The 17075-nt window shown below is 38.8% G+C and overlaps 1 protein-coding gene across 6 annotated transcripts in view; it reads right to left on the reverse strand.

The window, feature by feature from the left end:
• Positions 1–13371: 13371 nt before the first annotated feature.
• The window catches only part of LOC117416617 (CMP-N-acetylneuraminate-beta-1,4-galactoside alpha-2,3-sialyltransferase-like), an 80699-nt gene continuing 76995 nt past the window's right edge, over positions 13372–17075 (reverse strand). For all 6 annotated transcript variants that reach the window (XM_059034992.1, XM_059034995.1, XM_059034991.1 and 3 more), the window contains one exon: positions 13372–15104. In XM_059034992.1, coding sequence (XP_058890975.1) covers positions 15015–15104 — 90 coding nt within the window. In that variant the 3' untranslated portion in view covers positions 13372–15014. The remainder of the gene's footprint in view (positions 15105–17075) is intronic.

The raw sequence follows: 17075 nt of genomic DNA on the forward strand, positions 1-17075 counted from the left end.
GTTTGACTGCAGTTTTCCGTCCAGAAGAATATGATTATTATGTACAGCCAAAGTGTTGTACAAATGAATGATAGTATGCATTAGTTACAGTAGTTCTAAAAAGACATTACAGGCAAAATTGTTCATATTTTTTTTGTCTCACTGTTTCTTTCAGGAGTGAAGTGTCTTCAAGTAAAAAGGAACACATTCAGATCATTTTGATGTGTGGTACAGATAATCAACATAGTATATGATATTGCCAACGATGTCCGATTTATAGCACACCATGTAGAATGTACCCTTTCAGAACAGAAAATAGGAGGTACTTTTTTTACACAGAGAATTGTGAGGGTCTGGAACCAACTCCCCAGTAATGTTGTTGAAGCTGACACCCTGGGATCCTTCAAGAAGCTGCTTGATGAGATTCTGGGATCAATAAGCTACTAACAACCAAACGAGCAAGATGGGCCGAATGGCCTCCTCTCGTTTGTGAACTTTCTTATGTTCTTCTTATGTTCTTACCCATCGTCGATTTGCACGACTGATGTGTTTCTATCAAGACACTACTGACTTTCCCATAATCCAAGCTGTTGTCAAACCTGATTTAGTAAGGCCTTGCCACACCAGTTCTCTCTGGCAAAGGGAACTTCAACTTTGGCTTTGGTGAGCATGATGAGTTGTTGATTTGTTTGCTCTTTTTCTGAGTTTTGATGTTTTCTGCATTTAGCTTGCAATATAAAATGTATCCCCCAACGTCCGTACAACCTACTGAAAATAAAACACCATCAAACACACCCTTGCCTCCACTTGTTAGTATGGACCCCCCCTAAGGAGAGTGATTTTGTGAGAGAGCATAAGGCTCCCAAAAGGCACGCTTCCAAGTAAGCATTAAAATGCATGGATAAAATTCCATGTTTGGGTTATGCTGCCTCATCCTCTGAAGCTTTACCCCAGAAAAAAGCCCCAGAGCCTGACTCCTTCTTTCATGCCTGACGCAGTGTCACGCAAAGGATTGGTAATGGCTGGCTGGCTGCCCTGACGTGCAGAATGTAGAGTACAGGGTGAATGACATGAAAAATGAAAGAACAAACATCAGTAGCACAACTAAGGAAGGATATCCCCTTCAGAACATCTCGAATCAATGTGGTTCAGTAATGGGGGCTTTCAAGAAACCTGGACTGGGTTTATTTTAATAATCCCTAAATACTGGATTCCTGACCAGTAGTTGAAGAGGAGGTGAACTATCTCCATCCAGTTTTCCTCCTTGGAAGCACAAGGGCCAATGCAACACTCCCTTTGGGCACGCAGCTAAGACCAGCAAGTCCCATTTTTATCTTGTTAGGAACTTCTAATGTTGTGAGATGTTGCAACAAATCAAGTTAAAATACAGATGTACTCTAAGGCCATCCATATATGATGATTTTTTACTCAGCATTCAGCTTCAGAATGTATAACCCTTAAAAATTTAAAAATAATACATTTTAGAAATAATCTCATTTTACAATAATATTATGTAGTTGTTTGTAAGCATGCTTTGGCACTGCTGTTTCTGAAACTGATTTATACTCTCCAACAGCTTTGTTTCTGTTTTCTCATAGATTATATGAATAATTTAAATCTTATGTATGTAAAACGCTAAAACAAAGACTTTAATAGAACAATATGATGTTGTCATTTTTGCTGTGGTCCAGCAGGATAGGATGTGTTCCATCTAAAGTGATTTTTTCACAATGGTCCGTTAATAACAAGATGAAAGTGGCATGTGTAGGAGATGGTTTGATGTTGTACCCTGGGCCCCAGTCTCTCCACACTAGCTTGCTCCCAAATCATGTCTGATTCTTACTCTTGTCTCAAGCTGAAGATGTCACTGGAGCAGGCAGCCTCTTAATGGCCCTTCCAGTGATGTTACATTCCACAGGAGCAAGCATTCTTTTATTATTATTATTATTTATTTCTTAGCTGACGCCCTTAGCCAGGGCGACTTACAATTATTACAAGATATCACATTATTTTTACATACAATTACCCATTTATACAGTTGGGTTTTTACTGAAGCAATCTAGGTAATGTACCTTGCTCAAGGGTACAGCAGCAGTGTCCCCATCGGGGATTGAACCCACGACCCTCCGGTCAAGAGTCCAGAGCCCTAACCACAACTCCACACTGCTGCCCCATTCTGTGATATACTGCATAGCAAGTACAGGAGTCAACCCTCTGCAGACTTGTACAAAAAAGAAGGGGGCAGCCACTGGCCTGCCAACTCAACTTTGCTCTTAACATAGTCTTTGTCTAAAATGAACGGCCGTTGTTGAGCTCTCCTGTGATGGAGATTGGCGACTGTTGCTGTCCACTGACTGAAGGGCAGGGGTTATGAACTCAGCAGACTGAGGTCAGTGTTAGTTAGAGAGGTTAAACACTCAGAAGGCACCAACATGTTGGTCAGTGATCACTGCCACTTACACAACATCCATGTGTTCCTCTGAAGAAACCATTAGAAGGCAACAATATTACTATTTCATTTTTTATTTTCATTTAACCTTTATTTTTTACCAGATAAGAAGATTGAGAACAAATTCTCACTTACGACGATGATCTGGTCAAGAGGCACACATCACAGCAGCACAAAGCAAACAAATACAACACAGAATGAATGAATGAACGAATAAATAAATAAATAAATAACAAGTACATACACATGCATCAGACAATAGTCAATTCAGATTCAGATTAAAAAAATCCTGTGAAACAAAACTCTGTAGTTTTTATTTGATTTGAAATTCATTCCAGTCATAAGCAGCCACAAACTGAAATGAATTACACCATACAAACAGTGGACATCCTAATAAATGCATGTGATCTTAAATTGTAAACTGAAGCAGATAACTGTAATAGGCTGTGCATTTATAGTGGGGATTTCCCTATTAGGGATCTATAAACTAATGTGCAGTTCCTGATACCTCTGCGCTTGCTGTGTACAGTCAGCACCTTAGAAGTTGTATCGCCAACAAAAAAATACAGAATCTGAGAATCTAATGGTATTTCAAATGAATACAGCGTGATATCTTTTATCTGTACTAAGAGGCATATATTTAATTATTTTATTAAGATGTGTGATTCCATTTTTATTATTTTTTTTTATCTTGTAACATCTCTGAAATGTATTACTATAGTTAATTCACTTAATTACACCTATTACCTTGCAACAAAGAATACAAATCCTGGCTGACAACAAAGGCATTACTCAGCAAAAGGGTTAATTGCCTGAACTAATTATAACAAATTGTAACTAACTGTTACAAATTGCTAGAACATAAGTAATTATTATTATTATTTTCATTTGTCTAATTAGGTGCTTTTCCAGCAAACAAATTCACCAGCTGCTCATGAGTAATAGCCAAGACAATCTTTTTTTCTCCCCCAAATAAAAATAAATAAAATATGTTATTAGCTATTTGTTTATTTTTGTTTTCTCTCACACATATATTGCATTTGGCCTTAGCACTGGAAGACAAGCGTAACATGACCAATAAATTGCCATCAGTTCCATCAAAGCATTAAACACAAAAGACAATATTCCTCCATCCAGGAGAACAACCACCAAGAAAAGGTGTTAAAACCAAGCCTCGCCCAGGACAACTGGAAGCTGCTAGAGACTGGCAAATGCTGGCAGATGTTGGCTAATGGCTAACTAACCTTCGACCAGACATTGTGGTCTGGATCAGCATGCCTTGTTCATCTGGTAGAGTTAACAGTGCCATGGAAGGATGCTATGGATGAGGCGTATGAGAGGAAGAAACTTCGGTATGCTGAACTAGCTGCTGAAAGGGAACAGCGAGGATGGAGAGTCTGGGTTTACCCAGTGGGGGTGGGTTGTCGAGGATTTGTGGCACACTCTACAACCCGGTTTCTCAAAGATTCAGGTTCAGTGGCCAAGAGTTGCATCGCACAGTGAAGAACTTATCTGAGCAGCAACTGGCTGTAGTTGAGATGGAAAGATTCTGGCTAGGGATCTCAAGCACAATATAAAGAAAGAAAAGCTGATGTACGGGTAAGTAAGCTGGGTTGAGTTGAGTGGGGGATGGAGGGAGGAGATGCTGGGACGCCAGAGTCACTGTCGAGCCCTCTTGAGGTGTTGTGAGCTAGTCGATGAAACACAGAGGACAGAAGGTGTCCACTTGAAGACCCCCAGAGATGTACCCTAATCCAGACGGTTGTCATGCTGATGCGCTGGGGAGACTGCACTGTGGTTGATCCCTGGAGCCAGCATCACAGCCGTTGTGTGTGCTGATGCGCTGGGTAGGAAAAATAAGCTGATCGCTGGAGCCAGCATTACACTTCAGCCATCAACACCAGGCAAATGAAAAAAGTCAAATGAAACTTACTGAAAAATGTTACGTTAACGTATTAAATTACATACTGCTTTGTAGTTTTCCATATAATTAACAATAAACTGGCAAATTGAAAAATGTGACATTTTGAACTCTAACATGATATACTGTACTACTATTATGGCTTCCTGTAGACTTTTGCAATATCATTTTGTAGTTTCTTTGATTACATGATGTTAAATAAAAGATTGTAATTATGTTCATGTATTTATTTTTTTAATCCTAAAATTCTATGCAATGCTAAACTTTTGGCCATAGCTGTACATCTAAAGGTGGTTCAGGGGTGCAAGTTCTAGTGTTCTTGTCCAATGGTTGTAGATTCTAGAGACATTTCTACACCCCACTAGTTGCAATTTGGCCACCTGCAGTATTACAGTGGTAAAGGATGAGAGAGGAAGGCTAATCTAATCTCTCGAGGGTGGTCTAGCGCCGAGGAAGATATGCAGCTTACATTGACACACACCTGCTCCGGATAGCGAGAAAGATACAGTTCTCTGTGATTTCAATCATTATCCTTCTAGCAGCTTTTAAAAATGATCAAACAATAAAACAAACAGCAACTGTGATAAAGATAACGGATGGTTTTGGGCATTTTATGCATCGCTAGCATTAAAGACTTTGAGTTGTTGTCAGTTGTTCTGTTGCTGTGGGTGGTCAGGGTGAGTATCCTTCCTGCTGGGTCTGGTGTTGGGCTTCTGTAAGGAAAGGGGCTGGCTTTATATTCCAGCACAGTTACTGCACTAGGGCCGTGCTTGTTCATCAAGGTTTCCTCAGGGGAATCTGTGCTTTCCCAAGCCAGCCCCTTTTAATCCAATGACAAACACCCGACAGAGCAAACAGCTCAGAGGCAGAGCTCACCCTTCACTTCAAACATTGAACCGCTTAAGACACTTCAAACAGGGCCTTACTCACATATTTATTACCTGAAAGGAAGAAAAAAAACCATATTTGTAACCCTATGAACATTTTTTAACAAAGGAGAATTGGAATTGTATTATGTGTAGACCTCTCTTGGAATTTAACTTAATCTCCGCTACACCATTAATTCTCCTCTACCAGTCAGGTTTGTAGGCAATTTAACATTAATATGCAATGCTTTCATTGAGGTCTGTACTAAATAAAACTCCCAAGCTTCCTGTTGTTTTAAAGTCTCTCTGGGCTCACTTACCAGTACATCAAACTGCAAGCACCAAATATTTTACGACAGCACCTGGCTATAATTCTTTATATATATATATATATATATATATATATATATATATATATATATATATATATATATATATAATTGATTTATTTTTTTAAATGGAGAGATGATATTTAGTATTTGTGTAAGTCAGGTCATACAATGTTGTATAACCAAATAAACTGTTAACAACTACCTTACTAACATCTACATTTCTTGTTAATGCTTAGTTAATATATAGCAACCTGTTTAGAAACTATTAAAAAGCACACTACTGTTGTCTTTAAAAACACCTAACACATTTAAACCCATTTCCTTGGCATGATCGATTCACAAAGTGGGGAGCTATTGAATAAACAGTAACCAACCGGAAAGCCATGGAAGAAAAGAGTAACCATGATCCTGTGTTGGGAATTACCATAGTTTGTGTCATGCTCACAGGGAAGCAGATAGCAAACTATCTAAGAGATTGCATGGATAAGTCAGTGGATAAAAAGAGCTGTGGCTAAAAGATACAATGATAGTTATGTGTAAGAAAACCGAAGAAGAAATGGAGCAATGAGTAATCCAAATTGAAGTTGTTTTAGTGCAAATACAGTGGCAGTAAATGCAAGTGAGATGTCTGTACAAACCCATTCATGATACATTTCTTAATTTATATTAAATGAGGCATTAAAATTTAAAAAGCAATGCTATCATTAACAACACTAACATTTAAAAGTACATTTTCAAACATTTAAAAATAAATGCGCAAATTCTGGAGGTGCAGAACATGTGGAATTGCCTTTCCCGTTAAGACCCTGGTATAATTATAACATTGAACATCCCTAATGTGAGTCAGGTTTACTGGTTTTCTTTCTTAGTTGAACTACTATATATTGAAGGATCTAGACCAGTTCTAACACGTTGCAGAACACCTTAAATGGCCTGTTAGCAGGGTGAATGAAGACACTTTGATCTATAAAATAACACTTGTTAACAAGTTGAATATTAAATGTTAACAGATAACTTCTCTCTCCTACTGGCTAATTGAATGTTATTGTGAAAATATTTAGAATTTACAAAAAAAAAAAAAAAAATCATAAACCAGCACTCAAATTCCTTGTACCACATGCAATCACTTCTGAGTGACCTAAAACCAATGCTGGTAATTGCTAATATTTTCAATATGGTCAAACAGAGAAACTGTGGTTATTATTGGGTACAAACTTGTTATGGACAATGACAGCTATGCTGTAAATTGAAAGTCGAGAGCCTGCCAGGAGCTTGGGAGTCTCCCTCACCTGCACTACAGTGGAATACAGATGTGAGGTGGGGAGCTTTGGACCAATGTGCTGCCCATTCCTGAGCCAAATAGCACTGAACGCAGGACTCCAGATGTGAAAGACAGTTTTAATGACAGAGAGTCCCAAACGCGTCTGGAATTTCATCTTGTAGGCCTGCCATGGATCTCTTCCCTCCTGGTTATGTTCGTTTCTGGCTTTAATTATTCTCTTAGGTACCACTCACTGTGAAATGTTGTTTTTATTCTGTTTTATAATTTTTGAATACCTTTTTTATTGGACCACAAGGGCCGGTTGTAAATTAGTTGTCAATGCAGCTTCTAAAACTTTTTTTTTTGTTGTTATGTAAGGCAATGCCTTTAATGAAAATGCCCGTGTTTCAGTAAATAAATGCAAATAATAATAAAAATGCATCTACAAGGAAGGATTCCATTAGCCATTGGCATTTTGAGTGTGTAGTGCTAAGGTTTTAAATGGGCGTGGTCTAAACACAAGTTAACTGCACAATGTTGCTGAGTGACTTGAACCATATTCAGAAATTATAATTGTCAAGAAAACTAAAAATAATATGTAGATGCCCAGTCCTAAATGGAAAAGAACAAAAATGAAACTATTTTTGTGGGATTTTAATTTAATATGTTTTTTTTTTTTTTTTAGTGTTCCTGCTTCAATGTTTGTGATACAAACTGCGAGACAAAGTCACTCACACCAGACTGTGTCATCATCACCAAAATGGGTCTAGCTAAGATTTACACCCTTAAACAAATGCCAGCAGGTTAAAACTTAAATGCTCTTGATAATTTGGAATACTGACAAGAAGGAAAAGACGAGTTTTTATTGCTTAAAACTGTATATCATTATGTGCACTGAAATGGTCAATACAACCTAATAATACTACAGGATGCAAAGCACAAACAGCTTTCAGGAATCCTGAAGACATTGCACAAAGGATGGTATATAAATAATGTGTAAATATTAGCTTTATTGTTGCTATTATAAAACACAGATCAGCTCCACTGAGGTTCCTGAATCCTATCACTAATGGGAAATTCCCATTACCAGTATTTACTGGAAGTATTTATTAAAAAAAAAAACACCACTTAAGAACTTATTACTGCTTTCCTTATTTAAACCCGCCCTCTGAAAAATTCTATCCAAGGTTTGAAACTACAGCCTTTTGCTTCATGGTCACCACCCAGCAACTACTAATGTACAGTATGCTCCTACAAGCATTGTCAGGCAGGACAGAGCAGCTAGCTGGATTCCAGTTGCCACAGGCAATGCTTGATGTGTAAAAAATAAACCCAACAGGTGTCTGTGAGTGAAAACTGAGCCCATGTCCCTCCATATGGCCACCTCTTTGTCATCACACAAGCACTGCTGACTCAAAGAAAATGCCTACAGTAGCATGAAGAGAACAGGTACTCTCTCTCTCTAACATTCTACACACACTCCCAAAAAAAAGACAGCGCAGCCCTGTCACTGGCAATAAAAAAAAAAAAAAAAAAATTCAATGAAGATGTACAGATACACATACATCTGCACATAGGTTCACTGGCGCTCACACACACTCACTTACTGCATTTGCATAATGTGCTGCGTGCACATAAAAGACATGCACTCTTATACATTGAGAAACGGCACTCATATATAACATGAATACCAAAGTTAGCTGTTAGAACTCTGGGTTTGTTCTATACAGTACGGATTATTCAATTCAATCTTATTGGTTCAGCAACCAGGCAGCCAGGCTTGTCATCAAGCAGCATTTCGCTATCATGGGTAACGCCAAGGTTTCAGTGTTAACTGCCCGCTTACCTTAGCAGACCCCACATATAACAAGGGAGGAAGGTCTGCCGCCAATGTGTGCTGCCGCCTGTGTCCCTGGCACTGTTTTAATAGCGGATGCACTTCTCCACAAGTCTTTTAAATAGCTGAGACCGTTTTAAAAATGTCCCCCAATGCCCAATTATCCCAACAGCTGCCGAGCTCCCTTCTGTTTCATAATCTCATTGTGTTTTCATGTTTTTGAAAGGCAATGCCTGTCCCTCTCCTGGCCCACTTGTGTGAAACAGGATCCCCCTCAGAAAAAGGGGCACTGGCTTTCAGTCCTTTTTTTATTTTATAAATCATACTTCCTGCAGGTATTAAAGGCTTGTATGAAAAATTAGATTTTTTTTTTTTTTTTTTTTTTTAAAGACAGCAATTCTTTACAGCTCAAGTTTCAAACAAGATGAAAAAAAACACATCCCACCTCCCAAATGCTTTGCCACTTCTGAATGTTAGCCCGTCCATCATAAGTGTCCATGATAACAACGGAAGTCGTAGGAGGCCACCTATATAGAAAGACCACCTGTCAGGATTCACTGCCACTCACCCTCCAAGCTTCAAACATGTACAGGTCAAGGACCTTCTTTAAATAAGAGCCACCTGTCCATAGTCTATTCTCCGGCACACTTTCTAACATTGCTTGCCACAAGGCAGGCACCGAGATGCTAAATCCTCCTTTCCAGTTTGTCCTGTTTGCTCATTGCCAGACTTAAAGTACAGCATGCTGGGATAGAGGTAGGTGACATAGCCCCAAAGGTAACCAGTACTGAGCCCTAACCAGCAGGCAGTGCATTGTCTGTATGGCTCAAAAAGACCACCTAGTTGGGGACCTGTTTTATTAATTCATAAATATTCATCACCCCAAGGTACGTGGTAGCTATCGCCAACTTACTTTATTGGCAGAGTGAAATTTAGTATTATAAAAAAGACTGGCAATATAATTCAGTGTATCCAGAGCCTAGCTAGCCAGGAAAGCAACAGGATGATCCTACTGTATTTCCATGAATGAAGATCTGTGTACTGGAGAAAAGCCAGAATTTAAACTGCAAGCCAGATTCCTTAGATAGGATGATGCAAGCCAAATGTAGAGACAGAGAAGGATTCCCAATTTAAAACAGCGAGTAAAACAGTTCATGTGCATCGATTAAGACTTTGACTGAGTTACAACTGATCTGGCCTAGAAGGTTGCGAAGCTTCATGTTATTAAAGTGGGATCCACTGACCCACCAAGCTGTACAGAACAATTTTGGCCTTAGACAACAGACCATTACTCGATTCAGCAAATGCAACAGAGGTTGTGGTCATCAGGCTGATGTGAAACTGGTATTTTCTTTGCTGGGACGGTTAATGAGGTTGTTGCTCCTCAACCCCCATGAACCCCAACAATTTCATTTCAGAACATTGTTGTTGGGAGCTAGCAGAACACACATTGTTATGCCAGATCAATGTATTTTTGTACTTTTTTTTCTTTATGAACTTAGTGAAAACAATAATAAATAAATGAATAGTCCTATGCATCTGATCAGGTCTATCAACCATTGTAACTCACAATACTGTCAAACAGCCCAATAAAAGGGTCCTTTATAGGAGTGGCTGTGCGGACTGTCCTATTAAAAATACCAGACCATCTCTGTCATATCCTCCTCGATTCTTGATAAAGTCCAATTAATTTCACCCCTCCCAGTTGGTAAGAGTGAATCTGGTACATTCTCGGTCTTGCCCTTTTGAAATACACATCCATGCTGTTAATTGAGCTACCTGAAATACACTTCAAAATAAATCAAACAAATGAATCCCATACGTTTCTGGGACCCACACTCCCAGGTATCGAAGGAGGAGGATAGGGTTTATCAGTAGCACGGCAGACACCAATCCCCCATTCCTTTGTAGGAACAACCAGAGGCAGTTCTACTATCTCCACGTCAGCCCCACTGACACGATTCAGAGAATTTATAATCTTGTGAAAAAAAAAAAAAAAAAAATAGAATCCTGCATCACTGTCCCATCACCACTGTTTGAGATGTACTGGGGCGATTAACTGGGATGAGAACAGACTTCGTCCTTTGTCTGACCATTTGAATGACGTATAATAAGTAGGTGCATAAAAAATTAAATAAAAACCTAGCTCCACGAACAATCACGATTAGCTAGCCATGACTGATATTTAAAACAAGGCTCCTTGTGAGCTGTTCATTCTGTAATGGCACTGCCGATGCTGTACGTAGACTGGGAAACCAATTACTACACATTGAGAAATAATTCAGAAATGATTCAAAGTGAATCTGTAATCTGTTGGCAACATTAACATTTAGACTACTAACCATGCACATAAAGGTAAACAAATTGACTAAGGCAGTTCAACAGTTATTCACCCAATTAGAAATTATAATGTGGGTAACTGTCAGAATCTTAACAAGAGCAGCAACCTAAAATAGACCAGTATTCAGATATTAACAGTATCATAATCATTTAAACCTGGGATTTCCTATTCTCAGAAATCTGGGAGGTCCTGTATCCTAATCATTTTCTCCTTCTCTCAGTACATTACAACACTACACTATTCTGTAAATATGTATTTTGTACCCAGGCCAACGTATCTTCTTACAATCTGGGGAGGCAGTCTAATAATTCATGTTGTTAAACTAACGCACAAGGTACAGATGCACATGTGTATTTACAACGTAATTCAGGTCATCTTAAATAGTTCCATTATTAGTAATCCTGTCAGCTGCGCTCAAATTTATTTATTTATTTTTTTTAATGAATTGTGCTTCTCCAGATGAATACATTTTTTGATACCCAATTCGATTTCCAATGGAGTCCAGTTTTTAGCCCAGTGTAGGACAAGAGCACAAAAGGTGAAGTGACGTTATTCGCTGCCCAAAAAATGCACAAAGTGTCTGACAGGGTGATTTATTAATCCCCGCAAAACATAATGAAAGAATATAAAAATACTGGTGGAAGAGGTCTGTGAATGTGCAAGCTCAGTTCACTTGATTAAAACAGACTTCAGCCTTCTCCGAGATTAAATCAATGTACCTTTCTCATTTCTAATTCACAAAGAAACACATGCACTGTATTAACTTTTAAACTGCAGGCAACTGAAGTGGACTTTAGCAAAAACAACAACAAAAATAAATAAATAAAAAATAGCAGGGCTGGGAAGTTTAGACTCCTGATGCTATCCTGAACTTTATACTTCTTCAATGACTCAAAGAATCCTACAAACATGAACTGTACAATTGTGACTGGAGTTTAGATTAATTGGGAGTTTGTTTATGCAGAAAAGCATCTTTTCATAATAAAAAAGAAAGCTTCGAATGAAACTCTGCTCTGCGACACAGCTGGCCTGAGGCAGGGAGTCAAGGCACTGCAGAAGTTTACAGGTTCTACCATTATCAATGCTCTACACCAGTGTGCAAGGGAGGGGGAGGGGGGGAATCATACAGCTTCTAGCCAAAGCTGATGTTAAGTGTGTTGTTAATGCAGGGGGGAGCAGATTCCAATAGTGCCGAATAAAATGAGAGACAGTTAGTTCTGGGAGCATAATTAGTGGCCTTTTTATTTGTTCAATGGGAACCAGAAATTGTTCATACAGTATACTGTATGTAGATATACCGGCAAGCATTAAACATTAAAATATACTTCATACAGTACATCAGAATACAAAGAGATATTTATAAGTTAAATGCAATATGAAATGTCTTAAACACAACTTCACATTCTAGATATAGGGGTCTATGTTAATCATCACAGATCTTAATTCAGCCACTCTGAAATTTATACATGATTTGTTTTGGCAGAACTCATTGTATTTCTTATATGTAGTGATATTAATAACCAATATATCATTACATCGGATTCCTACAGAGCTGAAAAGCAGTAGTATTTATATTTAATATTGCCGCTATTTGGATAATTGAAATAAACCCCAGATACCGGTATATACTGAGAGCAAGACCCAAATAGGCATTAAACAAACCGATGGCAGGTAGCAGAATGTGGATATGAATTTGCAACAGTTGGCTAGTTACCTGAAAATTTCAGACAATTACCCAACTGCAGAGGTGCTGTTACGTATTTAGGCAACTGACAACAATCCATTAGGGGGCCCAGAGAAAGAAAACACATGTGCCATCCCGCCCACCATTTGCTTTTGAAGTACACATTCTAAATGATAAACAGCTAGTATGGTTGCCATGCTAAAATATTTTGATAGGGAAGCCTATCACCAGCATTCTGAAGAAAAAAAAACACATCCACCTTGCATCTAATTATACTATGGAGAGGCCACACATTTTGCATATTTAAAATTATATTCCTAGTTTTTTTTTAAATCTATTTTATACATAAAAGCAGCCTGAGAATGTACTTTTAGTGTCAATATGGCATGTGTGAACACTTACTGCACAGTGAATGGTAGTCTACAGGTGTAGTCATTGATTCAGGCCACAATAGTGTTTACAGTAATCTTCCATCTAACCTAAGAATACCATTAATGGCTCTGCAATCAAGAAAATACATTAGTGTAAAGCACTAGTTAGTTAGATGGTGATGAACAGTTTATTATATAAAACATGGAAAACAATGATACTTTTGTTGTTCATGTTAGAGATACGTACATAAAAAAGAAAAGGAACTTTTCAGAACAAAAAATGGATTATGGAAAAAGAAAAGATACAAGGGTCCTGCAACTTGCCTGCTGAAAAAAAAAAAAAAAAGCTACTAGTGTAGCAGTTATAATACAATCCTAAATATGACTCAGTTATCAATTACCTCCATTTACTGTTACTGGTAACAAAATAAACAAAAAGTTAAACACAAACACATAATTGAAATCGATTGGAGTGCACGAATGCAATCTGACCATTGGCTTTCTTTATCTGTATAAATAAGATTTGTAATATGTTTGAAACTTGCACACGTGTGTAAAATCAGAGTGTTATTTAGTGACTTAAAAGCTTTACTCGACGACTCATTTGTATATGTGGGTTACATATTTGTTAGAAGTAAGACTACTAGCTTAGTGGTTTGAATCATTTCACCAGTGAGTAATTATTAGGCACACCACATACTCAGACAAGTTAGGGATGTCCCAATTAAGTTCTTAGTTGTCAGTAAAACCTGGAATGGTTCAAACCACTAAGCTAGTAGTCTTACTTCTAACCCTGTGCTCCTTGCATATTGGATAAAAATAAATATATCTTGTTTGTCTAGCTAAGATACTTTTTAGTCACTTCACCTCCTGGAGGCTCTGTGGATACCTAGATGCCCACCCCTGCCCACCATCACACACAAAAAAATCATATATTATCACTTAAATGATGCAATAATACTTAATTTTCATGCTACCAATATCCATATTATATTGAAGTTCATTTAACCTTCAGTTAACATACTAAAATAAATAACAAAAAAAAAAAAAAAAAGGTTCCATGATAATAACACTGAAAAACTGTACGAGCTTGGTTGCTTAATTTCGAAGACCTCAAAAGCAACCAAGCAAAAAACATGTCTGGGCTCTGGTATTAAGAAGCATGAGCGGATATCAGAAAAATCTTTCCTGATGAATTCTTTGTTCTAAGGAAGCTTAAACTCCTTCATCCCCAGGAACAAACTTTCATCTTCACTTTCCAAAACTGGAAATTCAGACTTGCAGAGATTTTGAAACCGTCAACCATTTTTTTGTTTGTTGTGTTTTCAGGATTCATTCCAGTTGAGAAAATAAATATCACACAAATAATCCAGTATGTCGGGTGTTTAAAAACTGAAGTGAATTCTCAAAACAGAGCACCTTGCCCTTTCTCAGCGATAGCAGCAGATGTACGTTGACACCTGGACGGAGACTCTCTCATAGAAATAGTTATCGAAATGGCGATGCAAACAACTGAAAACCGATAATAATAAGGCGATTCTCTGATGTCTAACGTTGTTGTATACATTCAAAACACATTACGGAGGGTGTCTCCTCCAGAGGTACATTTGGCACATCCTACATTGTCTTCTGTTTTATCATTTTTTCTTTAACTATTTTTTCCCACTCTTTTTAAAAATTAAAATACTTAATGCTTCGGTTTGTAGAGACTACATAAAATATCACTAAGTAAAATACCCCCACCCACCCTCCCCTCTCCCAAGCAGCTTTTGCCCAATGACACAGGTGCCAACTGGGTACGTCCGATACTCTGGGAATTTGCTACAGCTGCGTTGCCAGTTTTCTTTTCCACCATCTTTTTGACGGGGATGGGGTCCTAGCTGTACTCAGCTGTTGTCTGGTACCTGTCCCGGGGCACTCTCCCTTCTACTAATCATTTGGAAGGGTTTTTTTTCCCCCAACTACAACATGTTTCAGATCCCGTTTGTCAGGTCGGTGATAACTTTGCCCTTCACCAGCTTGCGGAGAAACTCCTTCTCTTTCCCAATGTTGTGGGTCCAAGACTGCAAGAGAAGGAGAGGAGATAGTAAAACAATTACAATGCAAGGCTAACTGGATGTACAGTGTGCTCCCTTGCTAAACCACCCTGGTATTTGTAGCAGAACAATTAAAACCCTTTATCACTTTTGATTGCCATCAGAGACAATTAATAAACCAGCAATAAAATCGCTTCGTTTTAACATATTAGCATTGTGCATGTTTCGATCCCAAGCTTTCATAGAAAGTATAACCACTGAAATCTCCTGTACATAACTAGTAAGAAATGACATGAAAGTCCTTAGATTTACGTTATTTTTTCTAGTTTTGAAACCAGATGTGCTTCTCATGTTAGTCTCCATTTTCCATTGTATCCAAGGTGGGTGGTGATCCCCTAAATCACACAGCCATGTTCATGGTCAGCTCTCCGACTGCTGCGGTAGGGCAATGTTAATAGCCAAACCAGAGCAGCTTGCCTGTAACCAGAGCCCTTGATTCCTGTTAGGTGTTCTGAATAAGCCCCAGTGCTGCTTTTAAACAGGCCAGGCCTGCATTGCAAGGATTCCTTAGCCCACCTGCTCTCAAGGGGACCTGCCTATCCAGAGCACTTGACACCACAACAGAGATCAGAGATTGATCACAGTGCAGCCTCTATAACTACACAGTGCAGGAAAAGTATTCTATTACACTGTGTGTGTGTGTGTGTGTGCAATGATAAAGGACCTACAAATCAACACGGGGCACCTAGCTGTGTGCGTTTACTGTGTACAGTTCACAGGCTGTATTTTCACAGCAGAGCCAGGATCAAACTGGGATAATCACCTTGCCCTATTCCATATACTAACCCACCCACATGTAGTGCAAGGCTGCTGCACTGTAGTAAGACAAGGACAGGCCTGTACTAATTGGCAGAGTGGAAGGGGCAGTGAAAGTATTGTTTCATGCAAACTGTTTCCACTGGCACGGAACCTGTGTTGAACCAGGCTGTGTGGTCCAGTAAGGAGGCTGTGTGGTCCAGTGGTTAAAGAAAAGGGCTTGTAACCAGGAGGTCCCCGGTTCAAATCCCACCTCAGCCACTGATTCATTGTGTGACCCTGAGCAAGTTACTTAACCTCCTTGTGCTCCGTCTTTCCGGTGAGATGTAATTATAAGTGACTCTGCAGCTGATGCAGAGTTCACACACCCTAGTCTCTGTAAGTCACCTTGGATAAAGGCGTCTGCTAAATAAACAAAATAAATAATAATTTCAAAGCCTGGCGCTAAGCCCACAGGAGCTCTTCCTACTCAAGACACCCATGTCAGACAGTGCCTAGTAGTGTCACAATGTTCTTTTCATATTGCTCCAGTAAGTAACTCTCTACACACATTTTGGTTGTATTTTAATCTGTTTAGACAGATCAAGCGCGTGGAGATAAAAGTAATTTTGTTTACAAGAACTACCTGCTTGTAAGCTCATTAGAAATATTAAAAACATTTAGATTTTCAAATTGACAACAACAGAATTTGACAGAAACACAATAAAACCAAGTACTAAACTGAAAGCCAATTTCTTAAATGTGTTTGGTTCTAAACTCGACAAGTCAGATGAATCTTGGAGCCGCATTAGGTCGGATTTCAAAGCGGCCAGCAAATTTCATCCGAGTTGTTTCTATAAAGCCAAGAAACATCTGCCTCAAGTGGGAACCGGCATGCTACAATATACAAGCGGCCCAGTGCAGGAACTTGCTTGTACAAAGTAAACTGTCTCAGGTTCTTTATATTAAAAGGAGTGTTGGCCTGTTTTAGGAAATGTTTCCTGCTGCCCCAAACCTGACTTCCAGGATCGAATCAATTTTCTTTTCTCAGTAACACCGATGCCCAGAAAACAATCTCGTCACCTGCCTCCCTCACCCGCCTATCCTGCTGTCACACAGAAACAATTACACCGCCCTCAATAATTCATCACCTGCAAGCAAGCAGTATTTGTAGCAGTAAATTGAAATACAAGAGCTACATGT

Source organism: Acipenser ruthenus, chromosome 12 (genome assembly GCF_902713425.1).
Source record: "Acipenser ruthenus chromosome 12, fAciRut3.2 maternal haplotype, whole genome shotgun sequence".
Classification (NCBI taxonomy): Eukaryota; Metazoa; Chordata; class Actinopteri; order Acipenseriformes; family Acipenseridae; genus Acipenser; species Acipenser ruthenus.